This window comes from Ailuropoda melanoleuca, chromosome 4 (genome assembly GCF_002007445.2).
Source record: "Ailuropoda melanoleuca isolate Jingjing chromosome 4, ASM200744v2, whole genome shotgun sequence".
NCBI lineage: Eukaryota > Metazoa > Chordata > Mammalia > Carnivora > Ursidae > Ailuropoda > Ailuropoda melanoleuca.
The window spans coordinates 114,901,747-114,914,796 of NC_048221.1; the positions used below are offsets into that span (position 1 = coordinate 114,901,747).

The 13,050-nt window shown below is 38.1% G+C and overlaps 1 protein-coding gene across 4 annotated transcripts in view; it reads left to right on the plus strand.

Moving 5' to 3' along the window:
• Nucleotides 1-13,050, plus strand: part of HEATR5B (HEAT repeat containing 5B) — a 108,143-nt gene that overhangs the window by 53,307 nt on the left and 41,786 nt on the right. For all 4 annotated transcript variants that reach the window (XM_002914827.4, XM_034659660.1, XM_034659658.1 and 1 more), the window contains exons 20-23: nucleotides 249-438; nucleotides 2,697-2,866; nucleotides 8,988-9,132; nucleotides 12,781-13,020. In XM_002914827.4, the coding sequence (XP_002914873.2) occupies nucleotides 249-438; nucleotides 2,697-2,866; nucleotides 8,988-9,132; nucleotides 12,781-13,020 (745 nt within the window). The remainder of the gene's footprint in view (nucleotides 1-248; nucleotides 439-2,696; nucleotides 2,867-8,987; nucleotides 9,133-12,780; nucleotides 13,021-13,050) is intronic.

Sequence of the window (13,050 nt, forward strand, 5' to 3'; positions counted from 1 at the left end):
AATGTATGAAATAGATGTACATTATAATAGAAGAAAATGAATTCATCATTGAAATTTAATTTGACACTCAAAGCCATGCTGCAGAGAAACAAATGTAACATTTGTACATCAGTCGCTTTGGTTAAGATATTTTTAGATCATTGATTGAAAAGTAAGATGTTAGTATTTATTTACATTTAAGTTAAAAAAATCAATTCAGTATACTCGAATTATTCCTTACAATTAAATAAAATTGTATTTCATTCCAGACATGGTCTCTTCATTCGCTTGCTCTTATAGTGGATTCTAGTGGTCCAATGTATCGTGGATATGTGGAACCAACATTATCTCTAGTTCTTACCTTGCTGTTAACAGTTCCCCCGTCACATACGGAAGTTCATCAATGTTTAGGTAGATGCCTGGGTGCCATAATAACTACTGTTGGCCCTGAGCTACAAGGTGAGTAAATTCATCTTAAATTAAAGGAACTAGACATTGCTGTCTTTCAGTTTCCTGAATGTCACTATCATGTTGCTTAATGAATACTTGTAATAATAATAATTACTGTGTACTGAAGGCTTCTTATTTACCAAAGGCCTACAACTCTGCTTTTTTTTTTTAAGATTTATTTATTTATTTATTTATTTATTTATTTATTTATTAGAGTGTGAGAGAGCACAAGCAGGGGGAGGGGCAGGCAGAGGGAGGGGCAGAGTCCCTCTGAGCAGGGAGCCCAGCTCAGCTTGGGGCTCAATCCCAGGACCCTGGGATTATGACCTGAGCTAAAGACAAGTGCTGGACAGACTGAGCTACCCAGATGCCCCTCAACTCTGCTTTTTATATATGCTATTTTAATTAATCCCTATAACATACCTATGACTGACTGTTACTTAAAGTTTTGAGCAGAGAAAGCCTTCTTTTTTTTCCTTTTCTTTTCTTTCTTTTCTTTTTTTTTTTTTTCTTAGAGCATGTGAGCTGGGGGAGGGAGAGAGAGAATCTTAAGTAGGCTCCACGCTCAACACGGGGCTCAATCTCATGATCCTGAGATCATGACCTGAGCCGAAATCAGGAGTTGGAGACTTAACAAAGTGAGCCACCCAGGTGCCCCCAGAGAAAGTCTTTCTAAATTAAATTTTACTTGGAGCCCCATGAAGGCAAAGATGAAAGTGGAGCTCCTTTGTCCTGGAGTACCATCCACTTGTCTTCATGGACTTCTGCTTCACTGTTTTTTTGAACTTTAAAGATCAGGAACATAGTTTGAAAACCCACTCCCATAAAGGAGATAATATGTGATTTTTCTATGAGGAACCAAGCTCAGAGAAGATAAGTAACTTGCCTAAAGTTACTTAACTGAGTGGCAGATTTATGAGCCTGAGGCCCATATTCTAACCACACAATTCCACTGACATAGTTTTTGTTGAATGAAACACAGAAGGCAGAAAATAGCTGTGAATTTATCCTGACTGTATCATCCATTTTAAGAGTTTTCCCTTTTTCCCCTATCATTTAGTAAATGCTTTCAGATTTTTACACTCATTATCTAATTTAATTCTAACAGCATCCTGAGATAGGTGCATCTCTCCATTTTTCAGATGAAACTCTGAGGCTGGGAGAGGTTAAGAGCTTTTCCATGGTTTTGTGTAGCTAGGGAGTGGTTGGAGCCAGAGGTGAAGCCCGGATCAGTTTCCTTGGCGTGCATTCTTTTTTTTTTTTTTTTAAAGATTTTATTTCTTTATTTGACAGAGAGAGAGACAGCCAGCGAGAGAGGGAACACAGGCAGGGGGAGTGGGAGGAAGAAGCAGGCTCCCAGTGGAGGGGCCTGATGTGGGGCTCGATCCCAGGACTTTGCGATCATGCCCTGAGCCGAAGGCAGACGCTTAACGACTGAGCCACCCAGGCGCCCCTCCTTGGCATGCATTCTTAACCGCTATGCTGTGTTGTCTCCATCTGGACAGATACTTTAAAAAAGAAAGAAGCCCAAAATGAAAAGATCTTAATGAAGAATGCTAGGAATTGGAAAATACGTGATTTAGACATGTCTTTTTCCTGCCCTCAGTGTCCTCTTTGAGAAAGTTGGTAATTTTTTCTTCCAGTGTTATCATAAGGATATGGACAGGATAAATATGTGCCTGATTAAACATAGGTGTTTACCAAGTGCTTTCTGATGCAGTGATGACGAGGCAATATGTATTTCAAACTAGAATGTGACTCTATATGACTGATTTTCTTGTTTGGCATTATATGTGTATAAAATTATTTTATTTTACATTGGCAAAAATTTCAAATCACTTATAGTAGGCAATTAAGATGTTTTTACACAGTATATAGTACTATTATTTTTCCTGACTGTGTATAAGTTTTCATTAATCTTAGGAAAATAGGATTTGAAGTTATTAGATAATATAGTGATAGTATTGGTTAAACAGAGAATGAGGAATCTTCCGGCTCTTTCAAGTAAAACAGTGATGGGTTTAAAAGACAATATAGTTTCCTAGGGAATTTATATAAACCTAGTGAAATCTAGGAAGGATATATTATTGTCATCCATATACAGTTATATTTTGAAGTCATTTCTATGGACTTTGAAGACTTTTTGTCTTCAAAACAATCTGAATAGTGATCAGAGGGAGGGGACATTTAGAAGATAATTATTTTCTAGGAATATTTTTGGTAATACTAATAATAGCATTTTGCATTTTCTTTTATTTTGCTACCAGGGAATGGAGCAACAATTTCCACCATTCGTTCTTCTTGTTTGGTGGGTTGTGCAATAACCCAGGACCATTCAGATTCTCTGGTTCAGGCAGCTGCCATATCTTGCCTTCAGCAGCTTCACATGTTTGCACCACGACATGTCAATCTCTCTAGTCTTGTTCCTAGCCTGTGTGTAAGTATAAAGCTGCTTCATTCATTGATTTCTGTAGGGAGCCCCAAATTTGTTTCCCAAAAGATTAAACTAGATCAAAACAAAAAAATGTAAGTTTTCTGGATTGTGCATTCTAGAGTTTCACCTTCAATAGTCATTTTACGACTGTTCATTTTATTTACTGGTTTCCTTTTTTACTTTTTAAGAAATATTTTGATGAACTGTTTATTTCTTGGCTGAAGAATGCATCCCAAAAGTGGGAAGGAGTGTAACATATTTGAGAAACTGTTTAGTCGGTGTGGCTAAGGCTGAGAGAGAAGGGGTGGGTGGGGCCTGGGCATGGAATGAAGCTGGACATTTAGCAAGGTGAGAGATCATGCAGACTTTCTAGGTGTATTAAAACTTTGGACTTTATGACTTTGAGAATTATGGTGGTCTAAGAGGGAGATGGTAATGACTTGCTCTATATTGGCAGCAATGGAAATAGGGAAAAATTAAATGAAACTGAGTGATATTTAAGAGGAAGGATCAGTGGGGGGCACCTGGGTGGCTCAGTCAGTTAAGCGTCTGCCTTTGGGTCAGGTCATGATCCCAGGGTCCTGGGATCGAGTCCCATGTCGGGCTCCTTGCTCAGCGAGGAGTCTGCTTCTCCCTCTCCCTCTGCTCCTCCCCTTCCACTCGTGCTCTGTCTCTTGCTTTCTCTCTCTCTCAAATAAATAAAATCTTTTTTTTTTTTAAAGGAAGACTCAGTAAAATCTGTTGATTAATTGGCCATAAGGAAAAGAGAGAAGGATGTAACCCATGTTCTGACTTGAATATAGTAATATAATTTCCTGGGATTGATATACCGGAGTAGGAGGAGGTTGGAAAGCGTGGCTGTCATTAATTCAGTTTTAGATAATTAGTTAGTTTCATGGCCTGGAGCTCAGAAAAGAGAAATTTGGTTGGAAACGTAAATTTGGGAGGTGTAAGAAAATTTAGATGGGAAATAAAGACAGGAGTAGTTAAGATCACCAGGGAGAGAATGCTGAATGAGGAACCCAGCATATAAAATTTAGGAAAAAAAAAGAATCAGGAAAAACATGAAACAATCTGAGAGATTAAAGGGAAAATAGAGTTTGTAGTGTTCACAGAAGCCAAGTGGAGTAGAGGAGTGGTTAGCTATATCACATATTGTTGAGAGCTCAAGATGAGAGCTATAATGTGTCCTTTGACTTTTGTCACATGATGTCTTGAGCAAGAATTCATCTAGCCAAGTGGTTACCAATAGAAACCCAACTACATTGGGCTATGAATAGAAACTTCATTCTGAAGTTGACTTTATAGGAGAGGAGTGAGGGCCGTAGGTCAAAGGGGTGATGGAGTCAGGCAAGGCTTTTTCTCCTGCAGTAGTGAGAAGTGAAGGTTTAAATGCTGAGAAGATGGAACCAGTAGGATGGGAGAGTCTAAGGTGTGGGGCAGAGAGTGGATAATCGTCCAAGGTTTCCAGGGCCCAAGTAAGAATGTCTCTCTCAGTGCAACATGAAGCAAAGAGGAGAGGATGAGTGTAGATAGAGGTGGGTTTTTGGATTTGGTGGCTGGAAGTTGGGGGAGCTATCATCTAATGACTTTTACTTTCTTAATCAAGTGTAAGGGAAGATAGGGGCACCTGGGTGGCTCAGTTGTTAAGCGTCTGGCTTCGGCTCAGGGCATGATCCCAGAGTCCTGGGATCGAGCCCTGCGTCAGGCTCCCTGCTCCGCTGGGAGCCTGCTTCTTCCTCTCCCACTCCTTCTGCTTGTGTTCCCTCTCTCGCTGGCTGTCTGTCTCTCTGTCAAATAAATAAAATCTTTTTAAAAAAAGTTTTTAAAAAAGTGTAAGGGAAGATAGGTTTTATGAGTGAGGGAGCAAAGAAGAGGGCCAGGAGTTTGAGAAGAGTGGAATGTAGAAGATTGAACTAACTGGAGAAATAGAAGATTCTGTGGTAGTACTGAGGGTTCAGAGGGTAGTGACCCTCTTTTGGCTCCATTGTATAATTCATGATGGTAGCAGTTCACCTTGTAAGATTTTTCTGCAGCCCCCCTAACCAACCATTGAGCAGCCGGATACTTTGATACATTCATAGTTGGACTTTGGCCAAGCAGATTCAATTAAATGACAGCAGGATGAAAGAAGTAAGGATGCTAACAAGACAGTACTAAAGTAATCATTATGACATCTCATTTGAATAAAGGAGGAAGGAAAAGACAGCAGGAGGCTGGTATATAGGGAGAAAGAAAGGCACTGTAGATATAACCAGGGGAGGGTATTGCTCACATAAAGGGAGGAGAAGGTTATTCAGAATGAGGTGAAGGTACTGAAAGGCCAACATATTAGATGTTGGATCTGATGTGGTATATTTAACTTATGCAACAAGATTTTCTCTTGTTTCACCATAGACCAGGGGGAACTGAACCAGTCCTAGGCCATCCAAGAATCTGAGTGTGCTGCAGGGCAGAAACCAGATGCACATGAAATGTGTACAAGAAACATCCACAAAGAAAATAGTTGATGAATAGTTTATATCTGATTGCATTCTGTAACAAGATATGTAGCATCCTGCCAAAAACAATGGTCTAATACCTAACTTCTGAGGGCACTGATGCCATCTCTTGAGCAAGGTGGCTCTACATGAGCAAGCTGTTACATGAAACAGCTTAGGTAACTGACAACGGGATGAAAACACAGACACACATTCTTTAGGTTGTCTGGTTCCTCTCTCCATTTTTTTTCTCCTTAAGTATAATTATACTATGGAAGTTGACCTTATGAGATGGAACACATTTAAGAGGATCTGGTAAAGTAATAATGTGAATTTCCTTATCTCAGTGGAGTTTATCAATAAACCATAGGCTACGCAATGAGCTTCCTGTGTATTAACACAAGATAATGCCTCAAAACTGATTTCCTTAACAGAACACCAAGGGTTTTATTACAAGGTGTTTGGAGCCCTTTTCGGAACCCTCTTGAAAAGGCTAAGTAGTGAGATTATTGGTAGCTGGTTGGAAGGAGATGGCATGGCAGGATAGAGATGAGAAAGGGGGCCATTCAAGGGGTTGTCTAGTTTCCACATTGCTGAAAGCCCTGGTGCAGTCTCTGTTATTGGATCTTTTGACACTGAAAAATAGTCCACACATGGGTTCATCCAAATTAGTGAATCAGTTCAGATTCTTATAAATTTTGTGTTCATTTCTGCTCAGTCATTGCCATCAGGAATGGCAATGTTATGTGATACCACGTGTAATACCTAACACAAATGAAATGTGATTTTTTTTTCAGCAAATGTATTGAGAGGTGAGTTTCACCACAGTAATCTTTAAATGATATAAAAAGTATTAAAATTTGTGTGATGTTAAAACTATTCAAAATGTGTCTTTGAAAGAAAAACCACTACTCCGAATTATTGTTATTTCCCTCTTGGCAAGCAACTGCTGCTTTTTTTTTTTTTTTTTTGAGAGAGAGAGAGAGAAAGAGGTGTGTGTGTGTGTGTGTGTGCATGTGCATATGTATGAGTGGGACGGGGGAGGGGGCAGAGGGAGAGAGAGAGAATCTTAAGCAGGCTACACGCCCATTGACCCCGAGATCATGACCTGAGCCAAAATCAAGAGTCAAACACAACCGACTGAGCCACCCAGGCGCCCCAGCAACTGCTTTTTATACCATGTGACCACAGTTACGAGTTCTGCTGTCCTGACAGAAGTATTCCACACATAGGTACTTATGTCATGTGGGATAATTGTAGGATATGTCAGTGAGAGAAAGACTTGAGCTGAATGCCCAGGTCATCACTGTCAGAGCAGGGGAGTCTGGTTGTCCGGGATGCATATGTGGTGGGCACAGCAAGGTGACAGTGTAAAGTAACAGGCATTTTTATAGGAAGGTGGAGGTCTGCTGTAGGAGCAAGCAACACAATGTTACTGAGGTTTGTGGACTCTAAGAAAAACAAAGACGCTTCTTTGGAGGACAATTTGGCATAATCTAAAATAGTTGAATATATGCATATGCCTCAATGCAGAAACTTCACTCCTAAGCAAACACCTGACAGAAATACATGCACATGTGTGTCATAACACATGTACAGGAACGTTCATTGCTGGGTTATTCATAATAGCCAAAACACAGAAATGACCTAAATGTCTACCTGTCAGCAGTGGATAGAGTGATATCATGATTCAGCAGAATACTACACAGCAATGAAAATGAACTGTGAAATGTAATCACGTGGGTGACTCTCACAGACAAGTTGCTGAGAAGAGGCTAGACACAGAGCACACTACATGGTTCCATTTATATGAAGTTCAAGAACAGGCTAAATGAAACTATAATGATGGATGTCACTATTGACTGATTTCTCCATAGCAAGGGCCATGAGGAAGCCACATATTTTTATCAAATTCAATATGTTTTATTCTTTATTTTGTGGCTTTTAGGAAAAGGGTCAAGGGAAAGTTTTCAGACAAATATGTCTTTACCTTTACCTGGTTTATAGTGACTGTAAGACACCATCAATTGGGATGTTAAAATGGAAAAAAAATATGCCTCAGAATCATTAAAATGGAGTTTTTTAAAAGACTTTTTTTTTTTTTCTCTTTGGCTCTGCCAGTCAATATTTGTTGAGTGTATTTTCTCAGCTACAATTCTTTTTTTGTTGTTTTTTTAGATTAAAAAAAAAGCTTTTTTAAAATAAACTCTATGCCCAACGTGGGGCTTGGACTTACAACCCCAAGATCAAGAGTTCCATGCTCTGCTGACTGAGCCAGTCAGGCACCCCTCTTAGCTACAATGCTATTTAGTTGCAACTAAATTAAATATTTATGGTGTTTGCTTTATATATATTTGGTCATTTGATTCTTACCACAATTATATAAGATAGAGCAGATATTGTCCTCATTGTATTCATAAAAAGGCAGAAACTCTGAGCGACTGACTTGTTCTTCCCATCTCATATGACCATGCTTAAGATTTCTAATTATAGGATATTTGAATGTTCCAAAATGTCTTCATTAAAGGAAATGAAGTGAATAAAACATTTTATTGAAAAAAAACCCATCAGGTTTTCTCCCCTCAGTTATATATATATATTTAATACTTGGTATAAATTTCATGGGCTATGAATTTTATGCAAATATATCTTGAATTACAAATGGTATAGGTAGCATAAAAATATACTATCTAGCGTTGTGAAGAGGTGGTGTATTCCATATAATTATTCCCCCCTCCACTATTTCTGGATGAGATTTTTTTTCTAAATACATTACTTATCTCCTTGCTTAAAAACCAAGCACATGGAACATAATTTAATATTTTCTTGATGAGTCAGATTTATAGTAATAATGATAATAGCTAATATATACTGAGCAAGTACCATGTCTCTGTCACTGTTCTAAGAAAAATACTTGTATTAACTTATTTTATTTTCACTAGATTCCTGCAAAGAATTACTCTCCACATTTTGCATATGGGTAAATAAGATACAGAGAGGTTAAGTAACTTGTCTAAGGTCACAGAGGAGTCAGGGACAAGCAAGAATCAAATCCAGTCCAGCAACCAGAGCCTGAGCTCTTAATCATTATGTTGTGCTGTGTCTTGTCTTTACTTCATGTATTAAAGTGTACTACATTGATTTTTTCAGGAACTTTTGAGACTAAAAACAGTTCTATTCCAAAAGGGCCTATTTTGGAATTCTTTCCAGGTGTTTATGGTTGCTTGATTTTATTTTTTATTTTAATAAATACCCTTCTTTTCCTTCAATTCTTGCTTTGTGCTCTGCCACCTAACTTTTCATTGACTACATATAATCTCCATGCACTTAAAAAATTTAGATGACAACATTTAGTAGGACCACGTGTCAAATAAGGTGTGCAAGAGATTCTTCTGGATTTTCATGGAAGTATATTGTATCATCTTTAGCGACCAGGTCTTGGGACAGTTATTGTGGCCACTAAAATATTCCTTTTACACTTTATTGGTATTATTTTTCCAAAAGTCCATTATTTGACTATATATTTAACAACTGATGTTGTTAAATGAAGAACCTCTTCGCAAGTAAGGTGTTAGTACATATTCATTAGGCAAATAAGATTGCAGTGTTTTAAAGAAAATTGTCTAATATGTTCTGGTTTCCAGGTTCACTTATGTAGTTCCCATTTGCTACTTCGCCGAGCAGCTGTGGCTTGTCTCCGGCAGCTTGCACAAAGGGAAGCAGCTGAAGTATGTGAATATGCCATGAGCCTAGCAAAAAATGCAGGCGATAAGGAGAACCCTGGTACTCGTAAGTTACTTCATCAGTCAGTATTCTTTTCTGTTTAAACACTTCAGCATTTCAAATGAGTATTATTCTTTAACATTTTCGCTTTCAAGTACTGTCAGCCTTCTTGTAAGCTAAATAAAACTGTTATCACTTTAAAAATTCCAGTATAATTTTCTTGGTAATTTTACACTTTTACCTTTTTTAAGATTTGAAGCTAAAAAAAAAAGTAAATAGCATTTAGTATCAAGGTACTTGTGCCGTCCCTTCAGGATGATTTAGCTGTATAAGGGATAACTAACTCCAAGGATTTTGCTTTGTGTCACTAATAGACTTCTGGAAAGAGAAGTATCTATTTTGGGGGTACCTGAAAGCTTCTGGTCTCTGATACTAGTTGACCCTTTGCGATGTAACTTTTCCTCAAGAAGGCAAACCTAGAGTAACCAGTAAAAAATGTCAGTAAGTGTTTGGGTAGCAAAAGGTAGATCTTTGCTTTCATCAGTTCTTTCTGGTTTTGGGGGGTTTGAAGTATAGCTTGAATTTCATAGCTGGCCTTTTGGTCTCTAGGGATAGGTTGCTTAGGAGCTTTTTCAGAGTTTAACTGACAGATATTTCCCCTATTATGAGACAAAATTTTTACTCAAAGAGCTTTCTAATGCATAGAAGTTGCTTGGGTACTAAGAAGAAAGATACTAAAATAACTTCAATTTTAGGATAGTGTAAGAGCTCTATTAACAAATATACTGTATTGCAGAATGTGAAAGAAGTTATTTATACAGTAAACATTACTGCTTTTAAGAGAGAAAACATAGCACCAAAAATAATTATAGACTTCTCCTGAATACATATAAAATTTTAAAACTTAATACACGTCAGTCACCATAATCAAAATTGAAAGACAAATGAAGAGGGGAAGTACTTGCAAAATATATTTATTAATTTATTTTATTTATTGAAGTGTGCATATTTATATTTTAATGTTTTTAAAGCTAAGTGTGTTGGGGTCCTAAGACTACCCCGAGGTTTTTTTGTTTTTTTTTTAAGATTTTATTTATTTATTTGACAGAGAGAGACAGCCAGCGAGAGAGGGAACACAAGCAGGGGGAGTGGGAGAGGAAGAAGCAGGCTCCCAGTGGAGCAGGGAGCCCGATGCGGGGCTCAATCCCAGAATGCCGGGATCACACCCTGAACTAAAGGCAGACGCTTAACGACTGAGCCACGCAGGCACCCCTACCCCGAGGTTTGATGATGCACTAGGAGGACTTAGCATACAGTCATGCATATGGCTATGATTTAATACAGCAACTGAATACAAAGCAAAATTTGCAGAGGGAAAAGTCTGGAGCAAACCAGGCGTAGGTTTCCAAGAGCCTACGCCCCATGAAGTCACACAGGAGCTGCTTGACTCCCCAGCAATGAGTCATGACAACATATATGAAATGTCTACCATGAAAGTTTGTCAGGGGCTCGGTGCCCAAGGTTTTTATTGGGCACTGGTTGACTAGGCATTATCTGCCTAGCATGTTCCAAAAGTCCAGACTTTCAAAGGCAAGCAGGTGTTCAGCATAAACCATACCGTTTGTACAAACAGTTTAGGTATAGTGAGCCACTTTGACCAGGAAATGGTGGGAACCCTCCTGAAACCCAGTTCACTGGGATGCTAGCTGAGGGCTAATCTGAATTTCAGGCGTTACTAAGTCATCTCAGGCCTGCTATGTTAACTCTCTTCTGCAGCTATAGAAAATCACGAGAGCATAAGACATGTTTTATCAAAGAAGAAATGTCAACATACGAAATATTTTCAACCTCCAGTGATTAAGTAATTACAAGTCAATACAGTCATAAGATAGCATTTTTCTTCTATAAAACTGATCAAATTAAAAATAATGATTATAGTCAGCACTAAGAGAGGTATGAATAAAAGAGAAATGTCTTATACTGCTGGTAGAAAGAAATGTAAAGTCATACAAATTTTCTGGATTTGTCAGTATTTTTTATCAGCTTACCCTTTGACCTAGTGATACCCCTTTTAGGAATTTATCCTCAATGATCAATTAATGTTCTCTCTCTCTCTCTTTTTTTTTTTTTTTTTAGAGAGGAAGAGAGGGGCAGGGATGCGCAGAGGGAGAGGGAGAGAGAGAATCTTAAACAGGCTCCATGCCCAGCACAGAGCCTGACATGGGGCTCAATCTCATGATCCCCGAGATCATGACCTGAGCCGAAATCAAGAGTGGGGTGCTTAATTGACTGAGCCACCCAGGCGCCCTTAGTGTTCTCTTAATTCAGTGGTTTGCAGTGTAGCTATGAAAATTCATGTTGTAGAAGTTTAATTCCTGATATGGGAACATATTCACTATCAGCTCCTAAGTGAAAAATAGGCCTCTATGCCTAATTTCTTGCTTATGTTCTCTTTCCTTGGAAACAAACCTTTTGACTTTCCCTACTATCTGAGTTCCTCTCACTGTGGCTATTTTCTGCGAACTTCCCCTTATTTTGTCTTTGGAGTGACTAAACTAAAAGAGCCACTTTCAGTTTACATCCCTTTGTCTCACTGTCTTCAAGGTTCAAAGGGCTTCAGTCTTTGGAGCCTCATAATATTCCTTCTTAAGGTTGCCAGTTACACAACTTCTGCTTCTAAGAACGAAAAGGTTTTCAGATAAAGCAAGGCATTTAACTACTATTTTGTAACAATATTACTTTTTTAATTGAAGTATAATTGACATACAATGTTATATTAGTTTCAGATGTACAACATAGTGATTCCCCAATTCTGTACTTGACGCATTGCTCACCATGACAAGTGTAGTCACCATCTGTCATCATATGTTATTACAATACTATTGACTATATTCCCTATGCTGTACTTCTCAACCCTGTGTCTTACTTACTTTATAGCTTGAGGTTTGTGCCTCTTAATCTCCTCCACCTATTTTATCCATCTCCCCACTCAATATGACTTTTTGATTGTATGTTTCTTGGAAGGGATTTTCCTAGTTTTTAAATGATCTTTTAGGATATAATCCATTTATAATTTGTGTTCTGGCTTTATAGATTTTCAAAAACCTAAAATATTAAGACTGAATAAATTTCAGTTTGTTCTTCGAACAAATACATCAATAATTATTTTTCATTCCATTAAATTAAATCTACTTAGAAATATGTCTCTTTCCCATACTTTCTCTTTTTTAGAATGAAATATATATTTATTGAGCATTCCCTGGAGATGTATTTAAAATATCTCAGAATAGGGGTGCCTGGGTGGCACAGTCATTAAGCGTCTGCCTTCAGCTCAGGGCATGATCCCGGCATTATGGGATCGAGCCCCACATCAGGCTCCTCTGCTATGAGCCTGCTTCTTCCTCTCCCACTCCCCCTGCTTGTGTTTCCACTCTCGCTGGCTGTCTCTATCTCTGTCAAATAAATAAATAAAATCTTTAAAAAAATTTAAAAAAATATCTCAGAATAATCAGTTTTAAGGATCAGAGTTTACCTATTGTTAGATTAAATTCTAAACCTAAGGGTATGTAAACTGGAGAACATAAATTCTATGTGTCACTAGCTTGTTTTGTTTTAATCATGAATTTACATGTAAGCTTTGGTCTTTAACGTGATTATTACCTATAGTATACAACAAAACCCTATACAAGTTCATTTGTAAAAATTGCTTTTCAGATGTCAATCCTTTTGCACCTGGAGTCAGTTCTCGAAGTGATATCCACTGCCGGCACCAAGGTGTTAATATAACAGAAACTGGTCTTGAGGGACTTCTTTTTGGAATGCTAGACCGGGAGACAGATAGAAAATTATGTTCTGATATTCATGATACTTTGGGGCATATGCTTTCATCACTGGCTGTAGAAAAACTTTCCCATTGGCTAATGCTTTGTAAAGATGTCCTGGCAGCTTCTAGTGGTATGTATTTAATATATAAAATACGTTCTT